Genomic DNA, 25,869 nt, shown 5'->3' on the forward strand with positions numbered 1-25,869 from the left:
AGGGGGGGAAATAAAACAAAAACATATCAAGAGGCAACTTTAAAGACTTATTTCCCGCAGCTGCATTTTACAGCAGCTACCAAATATTTGAACATCATGCCCAACTCTTTTGAAATGGTCCAATTTATATATAATGCATCAACTAAGCCCAGATCAGAATAAAACTTATTTTCTCTTTACCCTCCCACCCCTTTAAAAACGAACTTTTTAGTCCCGGAATAATACAGCATTTAGAAGCATTTTATTTTATGCAACTCCAAGTGGGGAGGGAGATGAGGAAACATTTACAGCACTTAATAAAATACATATTCAACTGTGTCTTCCAATGCCATAAACAGCAATACAGGAAGTCCTCAACTTATGACCACAGATGGGACCAGAATATCTGTTAAGCAAAACAGGTAAGTGGGTGGTGCCCGATTTTACTTTTTTGCCAGTTAATTGCAGCTGTTAAGTGAATCACGCAGTCATTAAGTGAATCCGGCTTCCCACATTGACCCTATAGGTTGGAAGCTGGCTGGGAAGGTTGCAAATAGTGATAACAATGATCTTTGGATGCCACAATATGTGTTACCAAACATAGGTGACTGGAAATCCTGGCTTGTGTGATTCTGGAGATACTAGTTGTAAGTGTGAGTACCGATTGTATGTCACATTTATTTATTTATTTTGTCAAGCAATTATAAGATAACAGGTATAACAGTTATGAATACATGAAATGGAGATAGATAGATAGATAGATAGATAGATAGATGATAGATAGATAGATAGATAGATAGATAGATAGATAGATAGATAGATAGATAGATAGATGATAGATAGATAGATAGATGATAGATAGATAGATAGATGATAGATAGATAGATAGATGAGAAATAAAAAGAAACAATAGGACAGGGACAGTAGGCACGTTGGTGCACTTATGCGCGCCCTCTACAGACCTCTTAGGAAAGGGGTGAGGTCAATAGTAGTGCCGTTGTAATTTCAAATAGTTGCTAAATGAATTGTAAATCAGGGTCTACTTGTATTGCTTTCCTTTTCGATTGACAGGTTAGAGTTGCATTCTAAGTCCGCTGTTTTTCACTTTGTTGACCCACGACTGTTGTTCACCAAGCATATTGTGAAGTATGGAAACGATACAACAGTAGTAGGCCTTATTCAAGATGACAATAAGGGAACTTACCACAAAGAGGTAGAGAGTTTGATGAACTGGTGTAATAAAACCAGCCTTGTTTTAAACCAGGGGTCCCCAAACTTGGCAAATTTAAGACTCGTGGACTTCAACTCCCAGAATTGGGAGTTGGCTGGAGAATTCTGGGAGTTGAAATTCAGAAGTTCAGAAGTCTGCCAAGTTTGGAGACATCTGTTTTAAACTAAAGATATCACTGTTGATTTCAGAAAAGGCTGGCACAGCCACATTCCTCTGTGTATGAATGATTCAGGTTAGCAGCATCAAATTTCCAGGTGTGCAGCTAACAAGTAGGCTGGCTTGGTTGCTCAACAGCGAGATACTGCTGAAACGGGCATAGCAGTGCCCGCATTTTCTGCGTTGCATGATTAAAGTACATCTTCCTACTCCTGTCCTCACCACTTTCTATAGAGAAGGGACTTCATTGAGGGCCGCATCAGGTTTGTGTTTGACCTCGGGGGTGGGGTGGGGTTGGGCCTAGCTAGGATGGGCATGGCCATGTTGACGTCACTCGTGTTGGAGGCATCTGTGGTGGCCCAAGCAGTTTGCCAGTGAAAACGGGCTCCCAAGCTCTGTTTTCGGCTGGGATGCCCTCCTGCAACCTATTGCCAGTGAAAATGGAGCTCGGGGGTGAGACATGTGTGGCCTTCATGAGCTCTGTTTTCAGCTAAGAAAGCCTCCTGCAACCCTCTGCCAGTGAAAACAGAGCATGCAGCCCTCCTGAACTCATTTTTGCTGGCAGAGGCACTGCCGTCTGGTTCTTCAGTTTCCAGGGCAGCCCCATGGACCAGATCTAAGCACTCCTCGGGCTGGATCCGGCCTCTAGGCCTTGAGTTTGACACACCTGCTATGGAGGGACAATGGAGAGCATCCTGTCATATTGCAGGACAGTCTACTTTGGAAGCCTTCCTGTTTTGGACAGGGAGGACAGGGGCAGAGAGTGGTGAGGACAGCAGAAAAGATCACTGGCAGTTCACTCCCTTCTATCCAGGGCCTGGCACATAAGCGATGCTTGAGCAGGATTGCCTAGGATGCTACACATCGTCCTCACGACCTGTTTTCCTTGTTACCTTCTGGGAGGGGGTTTCGTGATATCTGAAGTAGAACATCCAGATTCAGCCAGTTTTTGTACCATGCAGCATCGACCTTGTGAACTCCCAAACTTCCTCTTTCCATTATGCACTCAAGATGGAGAGTGATTAATATTTATATGTATTTATATGTTAGGATGTACGTATATAGCACATCTATGGGTGTATTATGTGTACACTTTTGAGAGCAGGCAACAGAATTTCATTTTTAATGTGTGTCAGAGTGCCTACAGGAGGAGAAAAAAAATGACTATAAAGGTTATCTTATCTGTCTAGAGTTGTAATAAGGCACGGACATCACTCCAAGAATTAACAGTGGCATTTGACAAGGGAATTGTAAAGACGGCATTCATCTAAAACTAGACTTGGGCATGCCAGCCAAGTATTGTTCACCATTGTAAACTAAAATCCTATTGCTAATTGACATGAATGGTCTATTTCAGGGGTCCACAACCCCTAGTCTAGTGGACTAGCACTGACCACAAACCAGGCTGCACGAACAACCAAAGTCCCATCCGCAGGATGAAGGAAAGACACGGAGCCACGGCCCCTCTGGTCCACGGAAAAACCTCTCTCCGTGGAACTGGTCCCTGGTTCCCAAAAGGTTGGGGATCCTTGGTCTATTTAACACAGTGCCTTGATGTAGCATTGTATGAACAGGACATTGGTGTGTTGCATTATGAAAATAAGTGGAACTCCTACATTTGAAGCCACCTTCTACCTTCAAGCCGAGAGGCAAACACAACACAGAAATAAAGGGGAACATTTGAAGCTGAAAGTTGAAATGAGCTTGGTTATTTTCTTGCCAAGGTTTCAGTGATGAACTGATGATGCTATCTGGTTTGGGTAATGAAATGTCTGCAAGAAAGCAACCAACCTCAGAGAGCACCAAGGACCCCTCACAACACACAAAAAGAGAAGGATTCTGCTAACAGGGACCGAACAATTTATGAGTGTATCTACAGAAGTTATTTAAATCACTTCTGAGTCTGTTTTAATTGCCAATTGATGGAGTGTCTATTTAAGGCACTCAATGAATTAGTGGTTAGTGAACAGCAAAGAATTCTTCACTTTCCCCAAACCTCTTATGGCTAATCCAGGTTCAGGCCAATTTAAATTAAAAGACAGTAAGTCCAGTGGTGGGATTCAAAATTTTTTACTACTGGTTCTGTGGGCATGGCTTGATGGACGTGGCATGGCTTGTTGGGTGTGGCTTGGTGGGCATGGCAGGGGAAGGATACTGCAAAATCCCCATTCCCTCTCCCCACCCCAGTAGCCTGCTTTCCAGCTCCGTTCTCCTGTGCAGGGCAACAAAAGAAGACCCAGCCAATCAGCTGGGACTCAGTGGGAAGCAGAGAATAGGTGGGGGCGGGGCCAGTCAGAGGTGGGATTTGCTGGTTCTCCGAACTACTCAAAATTTCCGCTACCGGTTCTCCAGAACTGGTCAGAACCTGCTGAATCCCATCTCTGAGTAAGTCCATATAGTGGAGATCCTGAGATCAGCTTGTGATCCTTAGAAACGTGCAATCTTAACTCTATTTTCCGGGGTAGGAAAAAAACAGAATCCATGTGTGTAAAGATATGAATGAACTTGCTCCCCCCTCCCCCACCAAAGCAGAGTTCATAATACTGTTATTTCTTTCTTGATAGGCTATATATAATAAATGGTACAGAGTACATACATTAGTATGGACACTTCCACTGTAGTTGCATATTGAAAGCAATAGATTCCAGTTAGCTAAACCCCATTTGGTTTCCATGGATCTAAAGTCAATGTATTCCTTTTGTTTTTCATGTTTTTGGTCTCCTTTATTCTCTTTTGTGCATATAAATCACAGCCAGAGAAATCAGCAAAAATGAAATCAAGGCACCTGAGGAATAATTCACATCTATTTACATATCAACATCGTCAGAGAAAGAACACAAGAATATATTGATGGCAAAAGCTGTGCGTAACTGTCACAAAGACTGCCGAGGTACAAACATCATTTCTGAAGACATTCAAGAAACAATGGAAACTACAAGGCAGGAAATCCAGTTCAACTTTGAGAGAAGTACAGGAGAAAAACTGAGAAAGGAAATTCTCCAGAATGGGCTGAGATGAACACGGAACCATTTTATACCTTCAAATATCCTTTACACATATTTATGGAATGTATATAATTTCTGATCCAAATACAGAGTAGAAAAAGGATTTTTTTTAAAAAAAAAAGTTGGGGACATTGAGGGCTTCTCCTTATCATCTTTGGATAAACAATGTTCTTAAAAGAATAACAGAGTTGTTCTTTCTTGGAGATTGGAATTCATAGCACCAGAAAGTCTAGCAATTTATAAATTTACCTCAGAAGAACCAACACAAGGAATAAGATGGCTGTAGCCAAGAAGCAAGATTATTGGTACACCCTGCTGAATGCACAGACAAGGACTTCAGTCATCATCATAAAACAAATTTGCAAACTTGCTTTCTAAAACTCTATTGTGTTCCATAGTTCGGCCCATCAAAAGCATCCATTTACTAAAATTTCTATCTTACAGCATTGATAGATAAGAGAATTCAGTCTGGAAGGCAACGGTTGGAACTAATTATGACAACAATTGAGCCCCAAACTTCTGTTGTTAAGTAAGACATTTGTTAAAGTGAGCTTTGCTCCCAGTTTTGCAACCTTTCTTGCCACCGTTGTTAAGTAAATCACTGCAGTTGTTAAATTAGTCACACGGTTATTCAATGAATCCGGCTTCCCCATTGACCTTGCTCGTCTGAAAGTCACAAAAGGGGATCACATGACCCTGGAACACTGAATGTGAGTCAGTTGCCAAGTATCTGAATTTTATCATGTGACCATGGGGAGGCTCCAAGGATTGTGTGAAAAACCATCGAGTCGTTTTTTTATGTGCCGTTGGTAACTTTGAACAGTCACTAAATGAATGGTTGGAAGTCAAGGACTATGTGTACTGTACAATCACCAAAAAAGGCATAAATTCTTCAAGCAACCTCTGCTTGTTTTAATTTTTAATCACTGTAAAAGGAGCCCACAGGATTTTGGGCTGAAAGCACCAAGGAGTGAAGAATTAAAGCAAAACCCCAAAAAAACTTGTTTTCAGAGGATGAAATTTATAATTAGGTTTCTCATCAGCAGAGAATGTAAATTAAGAGAAATATTTGCTCGATGCACACATTTGTTTAAAGTACCCAAGGACTTTAATCTCAGAAGTTTTAAATCAGAAACTGAATCACTGGCAGGGGAAATATAAATTATACCACCACAGGAATTTTAACTTTCTGAGAAATATTTGAACCAGCAATTTGCAATGCTAATTTACCTCAGATACCTAAAGAGACTGAAAAAATGTTAGAAAGCAATATAACTATGATGAAGCACTCAAGAAGCAAAATAATGGAAAGGCACCAGGCCCAGATGGACTTCTGGCAGAATTTTATAAAACATTACAAGAATCGTTGAATCTTCCATTGCTAGAAGTTATGAATGAAGTTATGTTAAAGAAGAAGATACCTAAATCATGGTCAGAAGCCTATATTACACTTATTCCAAAAGAGGAGGCCGACCCATTACAAACTAAGAACTATAGACCCATTTCTCTACTAAATGCAGATTACAAAATCTTTGCTTCAATATTGGAAGAAAGACTTAAAAAATATTTAAATAATTTTATCCATCCTGATCAAAATGGATTTCTGCCAAAGAGACAAATTAAAGACAATATGAATCTTGGACACCTTGGAATACTACGAGGCACATCCTGAAAAACAAATGGCTCTGATATTTCTAGATGCACAGAAGGCATTTGATAATGTGAATTGGTGATTCATGTTATTACTGTTGGAACAGATGGGTTTTGCTAGAAAATTTATTCAAGCAATAGAAGCTATATACTATAAGCAAACGGCAAAGGTAATGATAGAGGGAGAACTGACAGACTCTATTAATATAAGAAAAGGAACAAGACAAGGGTGCCCACTATCACCTTTGTTGTTTGTGTTAACTTTGGAAGTGTTAAACAGAAATATTAGAGATGAAAAGAATATAAAAGGAATGAAAATCAAAAAGGAAGAATTTAAGCTGCAAGCATTTGCGGATGATCTGGTTTTTATCTTAGAAAACCCACTAGAAACAGCATCAAAATTGATAGGAAAGATAGAGACATATGGAAAGGTGGCTGGTTTGAAAATAAATAAAGCTAAGACAAAGATTTTGACAAAGAATATGTTATTAAGACAAAAGGAAGAACTAGCAGACCTATTGAAAATTCAAGTCACGAGTAAGATCAAGTACTTGGGGATATATTTGACAGCAAGATGTAGTACATTAAAAGAGAATAATTATATTAAACTTAACAGCAGATAGCGCTAGATTTGGCGAAATGGGAAAACTTACAACTGTCACTAATAGGGAGAATTTCAATAATCAAGATGAATATATTACCCAGAATTTTATATTTGTTTCAAACAATTCCAATTAGGCTTGGAAAAGACTACTTTGAAGATTTAAATAAAATTGTGTTGAAATATATATGGCAAGGTAAGAAAGCGAGAATAAAGTTAAAACTTTTGCAAGATGCTAGAATTAGAGGAGGATTTGGTTTGCCTAATTGGGAATTGTACTACCAAGCTACAAATCTGATGTGGGTTAAGGAATGGATAACACTAAGAAATGCTAGATTGTTGACATTAGAAGGACATGATTTGTTGTTGGGGTGGCATGCTTTTTTATGGTACAAAGGAACTAAAACACAGGGGTATTTTAGAAGACATTATATACGGGAGTCTCTGTGGTTAAACTGGGAGAAGATTAAAAGACAATGTTATTTGAAAATTCCAGTCCGGTTATTGACTATTGAAGCATTCTCATATCCTATAATATACAAAAAGGAACAAAGTTAGATATGGTGAAATACTGAATGAAAAGGGTGAACTTAAATCTATTCAAAAACTAGAGGAACAAGGTATAAAGATGAATTGGTTTTCATATGCGCAAATACATTCAAGGTATGATAAAGATTCTAAAACAGAAGGTTTCTATGATAAACTGACTGACTTAGATAAGATTTTGACAGGTACTGATGAAAAGGTGATTAAAAAATTGTATGGACACCTATTAGAAATTAAACTAGAAGAAGAACAAGTTAAAGAAACTATGATTGCTTGGGGGAAGAATTTTGGATATGGGATTGATCTAGAGAAATGGCAAAAATTGTGGTCTCAAAATTATAAAATGACAATGTCAACAGCATATAAAGAAAATTTGTATAAGATGTTTTACAGATGGCATTTCCCCCCGACAAGAATAGCAAGAATGTTCAAGAATAAATCCAAAAAATGTTGGAAATGTCATCAGACACCTGGCTCATATTACCATATGTGGTGGACTTGTGCAGATGCTAAAAAATACTGGACTAAAATCCACATGTGGTTGGAAAAAATGACGAAAAAAACATATAGACTTGAAACCAGAGATATTTTTATTGGGAATTTTACCTGAAATATATAATAAAGACTTGAAATACCTGATTGTAAATGTATTAACAGCGGCTAGGATTGTATTTGCTAAAAACTGGAAAAATGAGAAAATACCATCACAGGAGGAAATCATTAAGAAAATATTGGAATGTGCTGAAATGAGTAGATTGACATTTGAAATTAGAGAACAAGAGGATAAACAATTTTATAAAATTTGGGATCTTTTCTATCAATGGTTAGACAATAAAGTACAGTAATGAAATATGTAGATTTTTAGAAAATAATAAATATATAAAGATGTACTTCTTTCTTATATCTACAAAATGATTTTAGGATAGATTTGGGATGATAATATGAACTGTTATAAAATAAATTAAGTAAATTATGGTTATCTTGTAAAACATGAACGAATAAAAGTATAGTCAAATGATTGATTAATAATGATACTAAGGTATTTAATTTTTGATTGACAATATGAGATTATATGTAATGTAATTGTAATTGAAGACTATGAAGTGGAAGCACAAAACAATTTGTAAACCAACCGGCACACTGTATGTACACCTATGGAAGATAGCTTGATGTTTTTATGTTTTGTTTGTTTAGGAATTTTAACTTTCTGAGAAATATTTGAACCAGCAATTTGCAACACGAATCAAGAAAAAATTGGCAGAGAATGATTTGGCGCTGGTTGGTTAGTAGCCTTGTACAGGAAGTCCTTGACTTATAACCATTCGTTTAACCAAAGTTATAATACCCAGGAAAAAAGTGATTTATGACCTGTTTTTCCACTTACTACTTTGCAGTTTCATAATCACTATTCAGATTTTTGGCAAGATGGCTGAAGACCTGCAATCTCTAAGATTTGAGATCTACCCAGCTGGTTTCTGACACACATAAAAAATCAGTTGGAGAAGATATATTTGCTTAGTGATCGTGGTAAAAATGACCCAGTTATGTAATGACTTGTTTTATGACCGCACCAACATACAATGGAAATTCCAGTCTGAAGTATAGTTGTAAGTTGAAGCCTACCTATATAGTGCTTTCTTTTAGCACTGACCCAAACCTATTTTCCTTTATGTATCTGATCTCTTTTTTGCCTTGAAAGCTTACTTGTCCACATGGAAAATTATCTCTTCCAAGGCTGAAAACATTTTAATCTGGCTTATTCCGTCCTTTCCACTGTTCTACAGTATTTGTATGTTTGATCTGAATGGGATTTGGGGGCTATTTGGTAAGCTTCTTTCATTGAATTAAACTGAGGCAGTTGTCATTGTTAGATCGAACAGTTCTTTCATTCATCAAGCTGAGATAAATGGTCTTTTTTTTTTTTTGCAATGCATTCAGCTAACCCAGCCGGGAAAACTATTCTGCCCTGGAAAATGTTTTTGTTATTGTTGTTGTTTTTAGTTAAGTGTCTACTTTGTTTAAAAATAAATAAATAAATAAGTTGATCACAAATTAGTTTGCGGGAAAGAGCAACTTTTCATTCAGCAACAGAATCCATCTCTTCACCCAACCCATTAATAAAGGTAATGCCAATATCTTATACTTAAATAATTGTTGAAGGCTATTTGGTGGAAGAGCTTTGGGTGATACCCTCAGACCGCAAGACTGAGGATATTTAATTTATCCTTTTGCAACAATGGTTGGGTGAAGCAAGGAACAGCTCTGCCATCGTTTAACAACTTTGTGATTTTAGAAGAAACCTAAAACATAAGCCATGAAATTTAGCCACAGCAGACAACTGCCCTCTGCAAAATATTTAACATGTGATTGGAATGTAACTTTTTTCCTTACCTTTTAGGCTCAAAGGTTTGGAGAAGCCCTCTATGCTCCTGAATTTCTCTAGCTTTTTTTTTTATTCAGGGTGATTATTTTGTAAGCGATTCTATGAATCGCAGCTTTTCCTTTTTCAAAGCATCCTGTAAGCTCCCCTTTCAAAGCTATCTATTGGCAGAGAACAGCTAAGCTGGTTCCGAAAAGCAGTTTTACTCAAGTGTTCTAGTCAAAAAAAAAAAAATCTACCAAATTCCTTCATCTTGTTCCTTAGTGGCTGATCCAACCCATTCAATTCTCAAAGCTACCTAAGCAGAGAATCTGCCAATATTCACAAAGGCACAAATAGCTTTATGAATGGCACCAATGGTTTGCCAAAAACCTCCTTCTCGTTGATCATCCAGAAGGATCAAGAAAGAGAGGGGTTCAGCCTAAAGGCACCACAAGGTTCAGCCAAGGAGGCCTGATAAGAAAACTACACAGCCCCAGGGAGAAGCAACCCAAGTGAGGTTGACTTTCATCCACTCCTTTTCTTTAAAGGGGTGAACTCTTTGGTTTCTTCCTTCTCTTCCAGCAGGAGCCCCTGCTAGAGGCTGAAGTTGACGAAGGGATGCCTCAAAAGGTCTTCTGCGGTGGGCCTGCGCTTCTCTTCGACAAAGATCAGCTTGAGAAAGTTGCGGCAGTACTCAGAAACCCCGTCGGGAAGCTGAGGCTTGGTTGGCTGGGTCGCGATCTTGAAGATGGCAGCCATAGCTTCATATTCTGCCCACGGTGGCTTTTCATTCAGCATTTCTACCACAGTACAGCCCAGGCTCCTGAGGAAGACCGCGGAGGGGGGGGGGGAAATGTTTACTTCTGCGACTCGTTTGGAAGGCGAAAAGGACTCCGCCTTCCTCCTTGGTTTCCCGTCACATAAAGCCTGTAAACAAAACTGAAAATGGGAAAAAAAAATGGTTCTTACCACACGTCAGCCTTCCTTCCATAACCTTCTCCGCTGATCACCTCTGGGCTCATCCAGTAGGGAGTCCCTGTGACTGATTTTATCCCTGTTCCAGACATGCAGATCGTCTGAATGCGTTTGCTGGCCCCGAAGTCCCCAAGTTTCACGTTCCCCACAGAATCTCTCAAAATGTTGGCACCTAGTGGAGGAAAGGGAGGAGGGAAAAAGAAGATAGACGGAGGAGGACGAGGAGAAACATGGAGAAGGTGACAAGGAAGGGGAGGATAAGATAGACAAAGAGGAGAAGGAAAAGACAGAAGAGAAAGAAGAGGAGGAGGAGATGGACAAAGAGAAAAAGGGAAAGATAGACAAGAGGAGAAGACAAGGAAGAGGATGAGACAAAGAGAAAACGAGATGGAGAAGATAAAGAGAAAAAGGGAAAGATAGCCAGGGAAAAGGAAGAGGAGGAAAAGACGAGGAGGAGAATAAGACAGACAAAAAGGAAAAGATAGGAGGGGAGGAGGTGGAGGGGAGGACAAATGAGGAGAAGACAACATGACAGAGTTAGCAGTAAGTTGGCAAGATATTGCTGTAAATCTTGAATTCCATTTCCCTTTGTTAAGTACCTAGTGCTTAGCATTTGATTGTGTACAATGAAGATTGAGATAATCACAAGACAACTCATATTTGCTGCATATTCAGGGACATATTTTTACCACTAGGGATTCACGTGAACATGCAGCCCTTGGAAATTTAACTCTTATCGGCCACCAAAATAAATCTCACATATTTTCTCTAGCAGCTTCAATTTGGGGATTTTTTTGCTGTTGTTGTCCCCAATTATGTGGATAATTCCTGCTCTTCAACAATAGCAACCTCCCTCATATTGTAAGAATATTTGTGCGCGTACACTGATGTATTAAAAAAATCCGTATTATAATAAAATAGTATGAGTATGTGTCCATATTTTTAAAATGCATAATATTAAATAACTAGCTCGATACCTGTGCTTTGCTACGAAACTATGTGGTCAGGCTTAGTTTTTTGGGAGGAAAATAAAGGGTAAAAAATTCTGCCTCTGCCTACCAGCATCCATCGGTATTCATCTGGGTAGCATCCTGTCAGTGTATGAAAAAGTTGGCTGTTTGGAAACTGAAGCAGTATTTGCTGTGTGAGCAAGAAGGAGACAGCAAGGAGCCTGAGCATGGCTTCGCTCAACTGTTCTGTACTAAAGCTGGTTGCTGCTGTGAAACTAATATTGAAACTGAAACTCCTCTCCTCTGTTTGTGTTTGCATTTGGAACAGGTGTCTTTTCAGGTGGTGAGTAGAATTCCTTAGCATCAGAGCATGTTAATAATAATAATAAAGGAAATACTAATGCTCTGATGGTCATTTCAAAAAATCCTTTCTTAGTGAGCACCTAGAAGCCAAGAGGAACATACATGCCGAATTTCAAGTTTGTAGGCTTTACGGTTCTGGAGATTTTGTGATGATGCATGAGTGCTTTTTCGCTTTTATATATGGAGAGATATAGTGCAGTGATCCCCAACCTTTCTTATGCCGCGGCCCGGTATCCCCAACCTTTTTTATGGCGCGGCCCGGTACCGGCATCAGCTGGGCGCCGCCATCTTTTTGATGAAAAGTGCTTCGGTGAGCTTTCTACCGGAAAAGCTCACCGGAAGCACTTTTTCATCAAAAAGATGGCGGCGCCAGCAAACTCAGCGACCCGGTAGGACTTGTTCCGCGGCGGTACCGGTCCGTGGACCGGTGGTTGGGACCCTGATATAGTGTACATGCGTGCCTACTTCTTTACCTTTATATCATTGTAGCAGCAGACAAATGATGGCCTTGATGTTTTTTTGGCCAGCTGTGTTTTAATTAGCATATCCTTTCTGGCATAAAACTCCTGTTTTTTGGGTTGCTAAAGTTCTTACATTAATGTGGGGGTGGCATTTCCCCCTTCCTGTTCTAATTCAATTTGATAAAAGAGATAAAAGAGAATTTGCTTTAAATAGGTTTTAAAGGAGTGGGGGTTTGATGTAATGAGATTCTGATACATAGGTACAGGTAGTCCTTGACTTACAACAGTTCGCTTAGTGACCATCCAAAGTTACAACAACCATTTTTCAGTTATGATCGTTGCAGCGTCCTCACGGTTACATGATTTATATTTGGATGCTTGACAACTGATTCATACTTATGACCATTGCTGTGTCCCAAGGTCACATGATCCCCCTTTTCAACCTTCTGTCAAGCAAAGTCCAATGGGGGAAGCCAGACTCATTTAACAACCGGGTTACTAATTTAACAACTGCAGCAATTCACTTAACAACTGTGGCAAGAAAGGTTGTAAAACGGGGGCAACCTCACTTAACTAATTTCTCACTTAGCAACATAAATCTTGGGTTCAACTGCAGTCATAAGTTGAGGACTACCTGTATTGAGATGGCCTTGCCCTAATTTACTGACAAGATAGGTGAAAGACGTATGTGAGAAGATTCTCTTAAGTGCCTTAATTCTCCTTAAATGCCAAAGAAAGATGTTAAAATAGTGTTTTTTCAATCTCAACAAATCGGTGGACTTCAACTCCCAGAATTCCCCAGCCAGTGTGGGGAAATCCACCATCTTGAAGCTGCTGAGGTTGAGAATTAAAAATATATTTTCTGCCTGTAGTTTTTTTTTTTTTTTTTGCTTGTTCTCCAGACCAGGAAACTGGACTACAAAGGACAATTCAGAAGTATATGATACTGAATCATCACGAATCCTTATCGCTTTCAATGATACAATCAGCTCAGATGACTAACAAGAACCTTTCTAAAATAAAAACTCTAAAAATTCCTGCAAATAAAGTAGGAAAATAAAAATCATTTCCAAGGTGAGATGAAATATTTTGAGAAATTGAACTGCGAATTTCATCACAACCTTGGTTTTCATTCCAGGCCCTGTCAAGTTAGAGAACTTTTTTTTTTTTTCATTTGGTCCTTGAAGCGTCTTGGATGACTTAAGATAACACCTGAGGTGCGCCTACCTTTAATATCCCTGTGTACAATCATGTTGCTATGGAGGTAGGAAACTCCTTGTAAGATCTGCCTGGTGTATTTACGAGTCACATTCTCTGTCAAGGCACCGTAGGCCTTTAGTTGGTCTTTGATTGAACCCTAAAAACACAGACAAGAGATCAATAACTGATTAGTTTCTTAGTTTCCTGCAATCCTACACCTTCTGAAAAGTTTCTCAGCTCCTGGGGCACCAGCTGTAGTTTAAAGGCATAAATAATCATATTTGAGTCAGGTGCACCCCCACTAAGTACTGACAGTACAGAAGAAAAATACAGGTAGTTTTCGAGTTATAACCACAACGGGCAGTCTCCACTAGAGTTCCCTGTAATGGAGACTGCTCATCACTGCCATATCTCGGGAATGTCCTAAATCAATGGACGGACTCCATTTTGGCAGAGCATATTCATGAACTGAAATAGAACATGGTGACAAGATCAGCCAATGAATAGTCATAGCAACTAAGTCAGCCAATGAGGACTGTTTGGAAACTGAAACTAGAAGTAGTCTATGTTGAGCTCTGAGTCTGTCTGTTAAAAATGAAACTGCTTCTCTCCTCTGTTGCTTGCTAAACTAAAGTGAAACTGGAAGCTCTCTCTGTTCTCTGGTGCTACTGAAGTTACTTGCAACATGTTTCTCTCTGAGTTTGCTTCATGTTGGAGAAATCTACAACTGGTTTGTAAAATCTACTTATTATGTTTATAAAGATGTTAAATGAAGCATCAGCCATCTGTGTTTATTTTTCTGGCTCTGAATTAACACTGCAAAACTATGAACAAATTTTATCTAAACTAAGGAGGGATTTCCTGACAGAACAATTAACCAGTGGAACGACTTCCCTCCAGAAGTTGTGGGTGCTCCAGCACTGGAGGTTTTAAAAAAAGAGATTGGACAACCATTTGTCTGAAATGGGATAAGGTTTCCTGCCTGAGCAGAGGGTTGGACTAGAAGACCTCCAGGGTCCCTTCCAACGCTGTCATTCTGTTATCACCTTTTTTGTGGTCAATCAACACAGTTGCTAAACGCTGAACCCCCATGGTTGTTAAGTGAATTAAGAGTTTGTTATGGACTGAAATCCGAAGGAAATGCCAGTTTGGGGGGGTGGGGAGTTGTAAAATGAGTCACCTGACCACAAGACATTGCAAATGACCAGAAAAAAACAGATTGGCTTCTGACCACCTGAAGTGCAGTCATATGACTGTGCAGGGAAAACTTTGAATGCAGGTTGCAAACAACCCCAGGGACGCCTGCTGTAACACTGAATGGAACGCTAAGCAACTGCCTGTATTGTTCTCACTGTCAGAAAATTTCTCCTTATTTCTAGGTTGAATCTCTCCTTGTTTCAGTTTCCATCCATTGTTCCTTGTCTGGCCTACAGGCGCTTTGGAGAATAGCTTGACCCCTTCTTCTCTGTAGCAGCCCCTCAAATATTGGAAGGCTGCTATCCTGGCTCCCCTGGTCCTTCTCTTCCCTAGACTAGCCAGGCCCAGTTCCTGCAGCCGTTCATCGTATGTTTTAGCCTCATCATCCTAGTTGCTCTTCTCTGTACTTTTTCTAGTCTCAACATCTTTTTTGTAATGTGGTGACCAAAACTGGATGCAGTACTCTAGGTGTGGTCTTACTCAGGCTTTATAGAGTGGCATTAGTACCTCACTTGATTTCGCAGTGGTGGGCTGCAACCAATTTAACAACTGGTTCTGTGAGCGCCTGCTTTGTACACGCAGCATTCAATAAACACCAATTTGAACCTCTCCAGCTCACCTTCTAATCTTCCCTGTAAGTAGAACGGCTGAGGTGTGGTAATCCACTTTGCCGTGTGAGTCAGCTGAGCTGCCGAACCGGTAGCAGCCCACCAAAGGATACAGGTAGTCCTCAACTTACAACCATTGATTTAGTGACCATCACGACAGCACTGAAAAAAGTGACTTTACACTGTCTTTCACACTTATGACAGTTACAACATCCCCGTGGTCAAGCGATCAAACCCTGGGTATCGCCGGCAGCAGGTGCGGATGGCTGAGGCCTCGGGGAGCGAGGACTCAGACGAGGGGCCTGCGTGTGATGCAGGGATGGGACCAGGACCGTCAGGGAGTGGAGCGCTGCCTTTGGAGATTGTGGAGGCTGGCAGCAGTGATGAAGAGGCCCCCGAGGAGCCTGTGCCCAGGGCGCATGCGCACAGGGTTGCTCAAAGGAAAGAGCAGCTACAGCAGCACGGGCAACTCGGGAGTAAGGTTGCAAGGTAATGGCCCCTCCCTTAAGAGATAAAAGCCAGCTGAGAAACAGGAGTTCTCTGCAGGAAGCAAAGAAGTTTTTGCACTCAAGCCTGGTGGACGTTTGGAATATCTTGGTTGGTGTTTGGAGATCCTTTGTGTTTGAAATATTTCTTAGTAACTTTATCTAGTGTACTTGGCAGCCTTGCACAACCTTGGCAAGGCTCATTCTTATCAGAGACAATTAGTTTGAAACAGCCTTTTAACCGTGAAGGAACGGAATTCGTAAAGAATCATTTTGCTATTACCTCTGTTTCGTGTTTGTTTCCTTGGAACAAGGTTTGAATCAGAACAGGTATTTGGCAACCAGTTCCTATTGATGACAATGGCAGCGTTCTGGGATCGATTGTGTGATCAGCTTTTGTGACCGCCTGACAAGCCAAAATCCCTGGGGAAGCTTAACAACTGTGTTTCTAACAAGTGATCCACTTAACAACGGTGGCAAGAAAGGTGGTCAAATGGGTCAAAACTCACTTGCCTCATTTAACAACAGAAATTTTGGGCTCAATAGTGGTCATAAATAAAGGACTATCTATAGCCAATTACAGATTACAGATAATCAAAGTTGGAACGGACCTTGTAGGTCATCTAGTCCAACCCCCCTCCACCCAAGCGGGAGACCCTACACCATTTCTGGCAAATGGCAGTCCAATCTCTTCTTGAAAGTCTCACGTGATGGCGCTCCCACAACTTCCGAGGGCAACTTCTGTTCCATTGGTTGATTGTTCTCACTGTCAGAAAGTTTCTCCTTATTTCCAGATTAAATCTCCCCTTGTTCAGTTTCCATCCATTATTCCTTGTCTGGCCTTACAGGTGCTTTAGAAAATAGCTTGACCCCTTCCTCTCTGTGGCAGCCCCTCAAATATTGGAAGACCGCTATCATGTCTCCCCTGGTCCTTCTTTTTACTAGACCAGCCAAGCCCAGTTCCTGCAACCGTTCATTGTATGTTTTAGCCTCCAGTCCCCTAATCATCCTGGTTGCTCTTCTCTGCACTTTTTCTAGACCCTCAACATCTTTTTTATAATATGGTGACCAAAACTGGATGCAGTACTCTAGGTGTGATCCTACTCATAGCTTTATAGAGTGCTATTAGTACTTCCCTTGATCTTGAATACCCAACTGCTCTGATTCGCTGAATGGTGGATACAGGATAGGGAGGCTTATGTCGGCCGCCAAGTTCTTCACATCCCAATGAAGGCTTAACATGATTGCGGCCTGCATCCGATCAGAACGAACTTGGCCAGGGTTGCACAATGCAATAAATTGCTTCCAAACAAAACTGGCCAAAGTGCTTGTTTTTTGTTTTTTTTTTTTGGGGGGGAAGAGAAACAAAGAAAAGTGAATATTAGCACCTGTGTTATTCGGAAACCTTTGTTCTCAAGCCCTCGTGCTTCCTGGTTGGAAAAAGCCCTTTGTTTTATTTTTCCTTTTTCATTCTTTTGTGGTGACCAGACATTTCCAAACGAGGACTTCAGCTCTTCCTATTCCCAGGTTTAAGGCTGAGTTGGTGCAAATTGTATGAAGTGGGCCAAAGGAACTCGGTTTAAAGCAGCTAGCTGCACTCACGACACTCCTACCCAGGTATACTCCTTAACTCACAACTTACAATTCGTTCAGCGACTATTCGAACGGCATTGAAAAAGTGACTTACAACCGGTCGTGCCAGTAACAATCGCCACAGCATTCGCATGGTCATGGGGTCAAAATTTGGGCACTTGGCAAACTGGCATGTTTTTATGATAATTTCACTGTACCGGGGTTACATCATTACCATTCGTGACATCCAAACCAGCTTCTGACAATCCAAGTTAATGAGAGAAGCAGGATTCATTTAAAAATGTGCGATTCACTTAATAATTGCAGTAATTTGGTTAACAACCAATTCAAACAGGTCATAAAAATCCGGTGTGACTCACTTAACAACTATCTTGTTTGACCATCTTGTCCCAACTCTGGTCATAAATCAAGGATTACCTGTATTGTTCCCCTAGAATAGTTTTTTCACAATCTCAGAAACTTTGAAGATATTTTAATTTCAACTCCCAGAATTTTCCAGCAGCATGCTGGCTGGTGAATTCCGGTAACGAAATTCACCATGGTTCCCTTTATTGTTAATTTATTTTTGAAAATTCCTGAAAACAGAATTAAGAGCCTTTGTGACACAGTGGTTAGAGTGCAGTACTGCAGGCTATTTCTGCTGACTGCCAGCTGACTGCAATTTGGCAGTTTAAATCCCATCAGGCTCAAGGTGGACTCAGCCTTCCATCCTTCCGAGGTGGGTAAAATGAGGACCCAGATTGTTGGGGGCAAGAGGCTGACTCTGTAAACCGCTTAGAGAGGGCCTGTAAAAGCACATAAAGCGGTATATAAGTCTTAATACTATTGCTATGATTTCAGAGGGATGTCCCCTGATGGGGTGTTGCCATTTTGTTTTCTAACTTTCATTTTTACAGTAATGCATAAGGTTTTGTTTTTAACGTTGCACAGGTAATCCTCAGTTGACAACCATAATTGAGCCCGAAACGTCTGTTGTAAATTGAGACATCTGTTGGGTGAGTTTTGTCTCGTTTTATAACCTTTCTTGCTATAGTTGTTAAGTGAATCACTGCAGTTGTTTAATTAGTAACCCAGTTGTTAAGTGAATCTGGGCTTCCCCGTTGAAGGTCGTAAAAGCTAATCACATGATCCCGGGACGTTGCAATCCATTGTAAATATGGGTCGGTGGCCAAGTGATTGATTTTCAAACACATGACCATGGGGATGCTGCAGTGGTCGTAAGTGTGAAAAACGGTCATAAGTCACTTTTTTCAGTGCTGTTGTGACTTTGAACAGTCACTAAGTCGAGATAGACAGTAAGTCAAGATATACAGTTCCAAAGGGTGATTGTGGGGTTTTAGAATTATACTATGAATATTTTCCACACATTGTTTTCATTCATGTGTAGGCCGTGAAGAATCTCTTGGATCCCAACGGGGATAGAAATACACGTATAAATCGATAAATAGGATGGCTTACCCCAGGCATATATTCCACAAAGATGGACAGTTTCCTCTCTTCCGGATCGCGGAGACAGCCGTAATATTGTACTATCCTCTCATGACGGAGCGTTTTAAGGAGCTGGATCTCACATTCTAAGGCATTCACTTCCTGAAATAAATCCAAATTCGTTACCGAGAGAAAAGCAGGTTGGTGGACACAGCCAGATATCCGATACAGTGAACGGTGCAAACGAATCTGGAAAATAAAATTTTATTTTCTTTCTTGTTTCCTGTTCCAGCCTTGCAAGGAATAAGCAAATGGGTTTACTCGGGTGGATTTTGGGGGGCTACTTAAGAGAAGGACAGCGTTGTGCAATCGTTTTGTCCCAAAGATGCAAAACGTAGATCCAGAAATGTGAAATCAACCAGGCTTCCAGCCTTCTGAGGTGGGTAAAATGAGGACCCAAAAATTGTTGGAGGAAATAGGCTGACTCTGTAAACCGCTTATAGGGGGAGCTGTAAAAGCACTGTAAAGCGGTATATAAGTCTAAGGGCTATTGTTATGTGAGTTCTGTCCCACTTTATGACCTTTTGGCCACATAACATGAATCACTGAAGTTATTAAATGATTCATGCAGTCATTAAGCAAATGAAGGCAAATATACAGTACATGTTCCAGGATAATGTTGCAGGACCCAGTCTGGATGACTGGATGAATGGATGCTGCAGTCATTAAGTGAGTCTAGTGTCATTGAGTTTTCTTGTTGGAAGCTGAATGGAAAGGTTATATATGGTGATCACATGACCAAGAAGGCAGCAATGACGGCAAATACATGCCCGTTGCCAAGAGCCCAAATTTTGTTGATATGACCATAGGGATGCTGCCAACAATCGTATGCGTGAAAAGCAGTCGTTAAGTCACCTTTTTTCAGTGCAACTTCAAACATTCACTAAGTGGATGTTTGTAAATCAAGGATTATATGTAGTGAGCTATGCTGGCTGAGGAATTCTGGGAGTTGAAGTCCACAAATCTTAAAGTTGCCAAGTTTGGAGACCTCTGCTCTAAAGTTAGCAAATTTGCATAGCCTAAAAGTCCTTGATGAAGTCTCCTTTCACGATTCAGTGAATTCAAACAGGGAACCAATGCAGCCTTCTGAATTTCTTTTCTTTCTTTTCTACTTACCAGTGAAATGTGGAGAAGAATCACCAAGTTCAAGGTGACTCAGCTGAACATTTCCAACTATTGACTTACTAAATTACTTGCTTACTGCTAAAGGACAAACAATTCCCAACATGTTAATTCGCTCCTGAGTTTTACCAAATTGCTTTATGAGGTCATTGCTCATAAATCATACGGACTCCCGCGGGTTTCTATCTGTTTTTAATTTCTCCACAAAAATTATGTAAACATAGCACATGTATTTTTTCATTCCCTTTTCAGGGTAATACAACTTGGATATTTAAAGGCACTCACGTATTTAAAAGGATGGTGTTTTTTGAAATTACAAATATTCCTGCATTTAAAATCATTCATCTAGTGACCTTTTGAACTTAAAATGGCACTGAAAAAAAGTTTGACTTTGGACTATTTTTCACACTTGCAACCATTGCAGAATTCCCCAAGGTCATGTGATCAAAATTCAGACACTTGGCAACTGGCATGTACTTATGACAGTTGCAGGGCCCAAGTCATGTGATCCTCTTTTGAGTCCTTATGATATACAAAGTCAAAGTCAAACCAGATTCACTTAACAGCTGTGTTACTAACTTTAATAACTGCAATGATTCGCTTAACTGTGGCGAGAAAGATCGTAAAAATAGGGTCAAACTTACTTAATAAATTTCTCACTTAGCAACGTAAATTTTGGGCTCAGCTGTGGTCTCAAGACAAGGACTAACCGTATCGAGCATTTGCTCTTGGCAAGATTTAGCATCCAAATTTTAAAACTTCAAAGTTCCTTTGCAATTCAAGCAAACCGACAGCCTAAGCAAGACGTTACTGCAGCTTTAAGTTAGCATCATGCAGACCTGAGGGCTTTTCCAGGAAAGTGGCTCCACTTCTGAACAATATTTGGCCAGTAATGTTTCCTGCCTGAATCCCAAAAAACGACAGGAATTGAAACGGAAGAGCTGTGTAACAGCTTTCCCTAATCCAGTGGAACAGCCTAGATTGTAACTGGAAAGGGGGGGGAGTTTCTAAAGCAACACAACTGCATTTAAGGGTGAGCAGAATTAAAATTAGAATTAGAACTCTTTTATTGGCCAAGTGTGATTGGACACACAAGGAATTTGTCTTGGTGCATATGCTCTCAGTGTACATAAAAGAAAAGATACATTCATTCAAGAGTCAAGAATCACAAAGTATAACACTTAATGATAGTCATAGGGTACAATAAGCAATCAAATCATACTAGGAAACAGTCAATATAAATCGTTAGGATACAAGGACCAAGTTACAGTCATACAGTCACAAGTGGGAGGGGATGGGCGATAAGGAGTGATGAGAAGATTAGTAGTAATAGTAGTGCAGACTTTCTAATGAGACCCCAATCTACTGGCTGGATTGGGGGGTGGGTGAGGGGGGCTTGTGCCTCCCTTCCATCCATAAAATGGCCCATTTGTGGTGATTGTGATGCATGATGACACCTCTGCATTGCTTAAGGAAATTGAATCCATTTGGGTAAAAACCAAGGGATGGATGGATAGATAGAGTGAGAGGTAAGAGACAGAAATAGATAGATGGATAGATGATAGAGATAGATAGAGACCCAAAACAGATAGATAATAGAGATAGATAGATAGATAGATAGATAGATAGATAGATAGATAGATATAGAGTAGATAGATATAGAGTAGATAGATAGATAGATAGATAGATAGATAGATAGATAGATAGATAGATAGATAGATAAAGAGACTGAAATAGAGGATAGATGACAGAGATAGATAGACACAGAAACATAGATGATAGATGATAGAGATAGATATAAATAGAAAGAGAGATAGAGATAGACAGAAATATAGATGGATAGATGATTAATAGATAAGATGGATGGATAGATAGATATAGAGAGACGAGGCATAAATATAGATGGATAGAAGAGACAAATAGATAGCTGGATAGATGAGAGATACAGATAGACACAGAAAGATAGATGAAAGATTAGATAGATAGATAGATAGATAGATAGATAGATAGATAGATAGATAGATAGATAGATAGATATAGATACACAGATACATAGGGAGATAGATAAACACACAGATACATAGGTAAATAGATAGATACATAGGTAGATAGATAGACAGACAGACAGATGAATAGGGAGAGAGAAAAACAAAGATGTCTTAATCTATCCCGGAGTGTTGTATCTTACGATTTATTGTGACTGTATTTTGTGATTATGATCATGATTTATCACTTGCTGTTCACATGTCCAATGAGACAAATTCCCCTTGCTGCACTTGGCCAACGAAGAACGTTCTCTGTTTTGTTCCATTCTATCTGACCAAACACTCACCTTGCTGGTCTCTTGGCTGTCTGGGTCAAAAGGCACCTGCTTCACGGAGAGCTCTCGTCCACTGTCCACATCATAGCACAGGTAGACTTCTCCGAAAGCTCCTCGGCCCAACAGCTTCCCCAGCCTCCAATTCACAGGGGCCTGCAGGGCTAAAAGGAGGCGGAAAACAGGAAGATCAGGTCAACAACAACCACTCTGCAACTCCAACTCCTCCAACGTCCACAATGATGCACGCATCACGCACAATGCTGAGAAAAACCTATGCTTTTTTTCCTATGCAGAATCTAAAGGCAGTCCTCGACTTACAGCCACGACTGAGCCCAAAACGTCTGCGGGACAGTCGTTAGATGAGCTTTTGCCCCATCTGATTACCTTTCTTGCCACAGTTGTTAAGTGGACCACTGCAGTTGATACATCAGTAATCTGGTTGTTAAGTGAATCTGGCTTCCCCCGCTGATTGTCAGAAGGTTGCAAAAGGGGATCCCGGGACACAGCAATGGTCATAAATGTGAACCAGTTGCCAAGGGGGGTCTGAATTTTGATCACGTGACTCCGGGGATCCTGCAAAGGTCATGTGAAAAACGGTCATAAGTCACCTTCTGAGTGCCGTTGTAACTTTGAACGGTCACTAAATGAGTTGTAAGTCAAGGATAGCCTGTAGTAGTTTTATCAAAATCTGAATGCCACCTAGTATTCCGGTTCTTAGCCTGTGTAATCGTTATGACTCCCAAAATACAGGCTGGCATTTGAAGCTTGGATGCCCCCCCATCAATCTACAATTAGCTTGGTTTCTTTTTCACAGAATTTTTCACAGAATTTGTGAGTCACTCGGAGAAGCTGAGAGAGCACTGAAGACCCCACAAGTCCCCGATGCCTGGAACTCACTACCTGACTCTGTGGTTACATCTTCAAACCCCCAAAACTTTAAACTGTCAACCATGGACCTCACTCCATTCCTAAGAGGTCCTTAAACGGGGCGTGCATAAGCACACCGGTGTGCCTACCGTCCCTGTCCTACTGTCCCCATTTATTCTTATCTATTTCATGTATTAATAAACATGCTTAGGTCAACTCATAAAACAATTTGTATACACGTTTTATAGTTGTCCACAGAAAGAAAGGGGGGGGGGAGTTTCAAAGAACAGGCAACAGTGTGGCATCGAAAGTACATTCTATTCATATTTTCTTCTAAGGCTGATTAGACGAATGAAACTTCTGCTGCGCAAAAAAATAACTGGAGAGCATGATTGATGACTCTTGGCTATGGACTTGTTTCGTTGGATGATACACCTAGAGAGGTGGGGGTAGGGGTAAAGCAGGATCAAGGGTGACAGTTAATTACGTATCTCAGAGTCAGCTACGCCCAGGCTAATGCTGGCATGTTAACTTCTAATAAATCTTTTGAAGTTTTGGGAGTGTGGCTCGAGGCTCATGATTTAATTGGAGTAACTGCCAGAATCCTGACAGTTTATGCTTTTATATACAGTATTATCAAATGCATGCTTGACTGACTGACTGACTAAATAAATGCAATGCAATGCAATGCAATGCAATGCAATGCAATGCAATGCAATGCAATGTAAAGTAAATAAGTTCAACCCTGAGCTACTCTTCTATGGGCACCGTAGTTCTATAGAAAACATGGAGGAACACGGAGGCAGAGCTGGCTAATTTCCCGGGGAGTCTTGCAATGGAAATCGAGAAGATGGTGAAGCTGTGAGCCATTCAGTTTTTTGTTTTAACTTTGCACCATGGAAGAGGTCCAAGTGACATATGAATTGGGAATTCCCTCAAGGCTTTTTGAGTCAAAATTTTCTATTTTGACTCAAAAAACCTTGAGGAAATTCCTGTTTTGATAGCAAGGGGTAGACCTGCTCGCTTCCTGCCCTTGAGACCCGTCCCCTTATCTCTGAAAACGGCAAACAAGGGATGGCTTCCCCACCATTCAAGGGTGTTTTTCCCTCTCCCGCTCAACGCAGCCAGCATCTTGTAAGGTCATCCATCGCACACAACGTCAATGTTATCAGCCAACTTTGACGTTCCTTCTCAGGAGCGAAGCCCCCGAGGGTTCCTAGATAGCGTTGAACACGGCCAACGAATTCCCCGCTATGTCCCCCATAACCCAGCAGAGGCCCCCACTCTGAAGCAACTTACTGCTCCTGGCCTTGGGAGAAGGAGAACTGAAGTCTTCAAAGATCTTGTCACAATTGTGCCAGCGCTTGTTGTTGCCCCGTTCCTCGTACCGCATGGTGATCAGCTTACTGTCTCCATTGTAGCTCTTGGTTCGGCTGGAAGGCAGAAGCTGAAACAGGTTCTCGGGAGGGGCGTAGCTTCTGGGGAACGTTCTGCGGCCTTGGGGGAAGCAATAAAGGCAGAAACAAACAAACAAAAAACTGAGAATAGGAGGGTTTCGTTGCCCGGTATGCAGGTGGTCCTCAACTTACAACCACAACGGAGCCCAAGAGTTCTGCGGTTAAGTGAGACATTTGTTATTTTTACCCCGTTTTACAACCTTTCTTGCCTCGGCTGTTAAGTGAATAGTTGCAGTTGATGTTAGTAACCCGGATGTTAAGTGAATCTGGTTTCCCCATGGATTTTGCTTGTCAGAAGGTTGCAAAAGGGGATCATGTGGCCTTGGAACACGGCAACGGTCATAAATATGAATCAGTTGTCAAGAATCTGGATGTTGATCACATGAACCATTGGGAATGCTGCAAAGGTTGTAACTGTGAAAAATGGTCGTAAGTCGCTTTTTTCAGAGATGTCCTAACTTTGAACAGTCACTAAATGAACTGTTGTAAGATGAGGACTACCTGTATATCAACCGAGCATCTCGTAATGTGCAGCATCCCTCCATGCGTGCATTGACTGAAAAGGAATATACCTTATTTTAAAAGATGGAGCGGACTGGAGTGTTTTGCTTGAGCAAAATCATCTTGTCCAGCTTTATGAGTCATCTTGGTGTATTCTTCTATCTTAATTTGTTAAATCAAATAATCCCAGGATTCATAGAGGAGGACAGCCGGGATCCTAATGAAAGTGGTGTGGAATCCCAACGAAAAGAATTCCCCCAAAATCTAACTTCTCCTGAAATGAACCATCCCGTCTTCTAGGTTCTTTTTTCTACTAGAACATTTTTGTAACATTCAACAAGGATCTGAAGTTAGTGGGAGGTACCACTTTCCAATCACTCGAGATCAATACTCCATGTTCTGAATTCTGGGGTAATAGAAAACAGTTCCTGGTTTTCTTCTCTCTGCCTTTTCTGCTTAATGACCTGCTAAAAGGATGCAAATGACCAGCTGCCTGCAAAGAGTATAAATCCTTCCATTCCCCACTATCCAGTTAGAGTTGAAGAAGCTTCTTGGATGAGAAGCAAAAAGGCTTCAAAGAAAAAAACCAAATAGTCCAGTTGCCTCTTGGGAAGTACCTTTGGGACATGTTAGTTTGTTTCCCACCTTCATCGTTTTTTTGCAAATAAGGCTGCAAACATATCCTAACATCTTCTATTTATCCACCCAATAACAACCCTGAGAGGTAGGATGGATGGACAGAAGAGGGACTG

General features: G+C 40.7%; 1 protein-coding gene across 2 annotated transcripts in view; it reads right to left on the reverse strand.

The window, feature by feature from the left end:
* Nucleotides 1-4,488: 4,488 nt before the first annotated feature.
* LOC113419489 (mitogen-activated protein kinase kinase kinase 3-like) overlaps nt 4,489-25,869 on the reverse strand; it is a 95,325-nt gene continuing 73,944 nt past the window's right edge. For both annotated transcript variants that reach the window (XM_087946972.1, XM_087946971.1), the window contains 6 exons: nt 24,459-24,656; nt 22,305-22,453; nt 18,821-18,952; nt 13,507-13,636; nt 10,500-10,677; nt 4,489-10,353 (listed from right to left, as the gene is read on the reverse strand). In XM_087946972.1, the coding sequence (XP_087803098.1) occupies nt 10,125-10,353; nt 10,500-10,677; nt 13,507-13,636; nt 18,821-18,952; nt 22,305-22,453; nt 24,459-24,656 (1,016 nt within the window). In that variant the 3' untranslated portion in view covers nt 4,489-10,124. The remainder of the gene's footprint in view (nt 10,354-10,499; nt 10,678-13,506; nt 13,637-18,820; nt 18,953-22,304; nt 22,454-24,458; nt 24,657-25,869) is intronic.

This window comes from Notechis scutatus, chromosome Z (assembly GCF_049901735.1).
Source record: "Notechis scutatus isolate UNSWTSFEM ecotype Mainland chromosome Z, rNotScu1.2, whole genome shotgun sequence".
Classification (NCBI taxonomy): Eukaryota; Metazoa; Chordata; class Lepidosauria; order Squamata; family Elapidae; genus Notechis; species Notechis scutatus.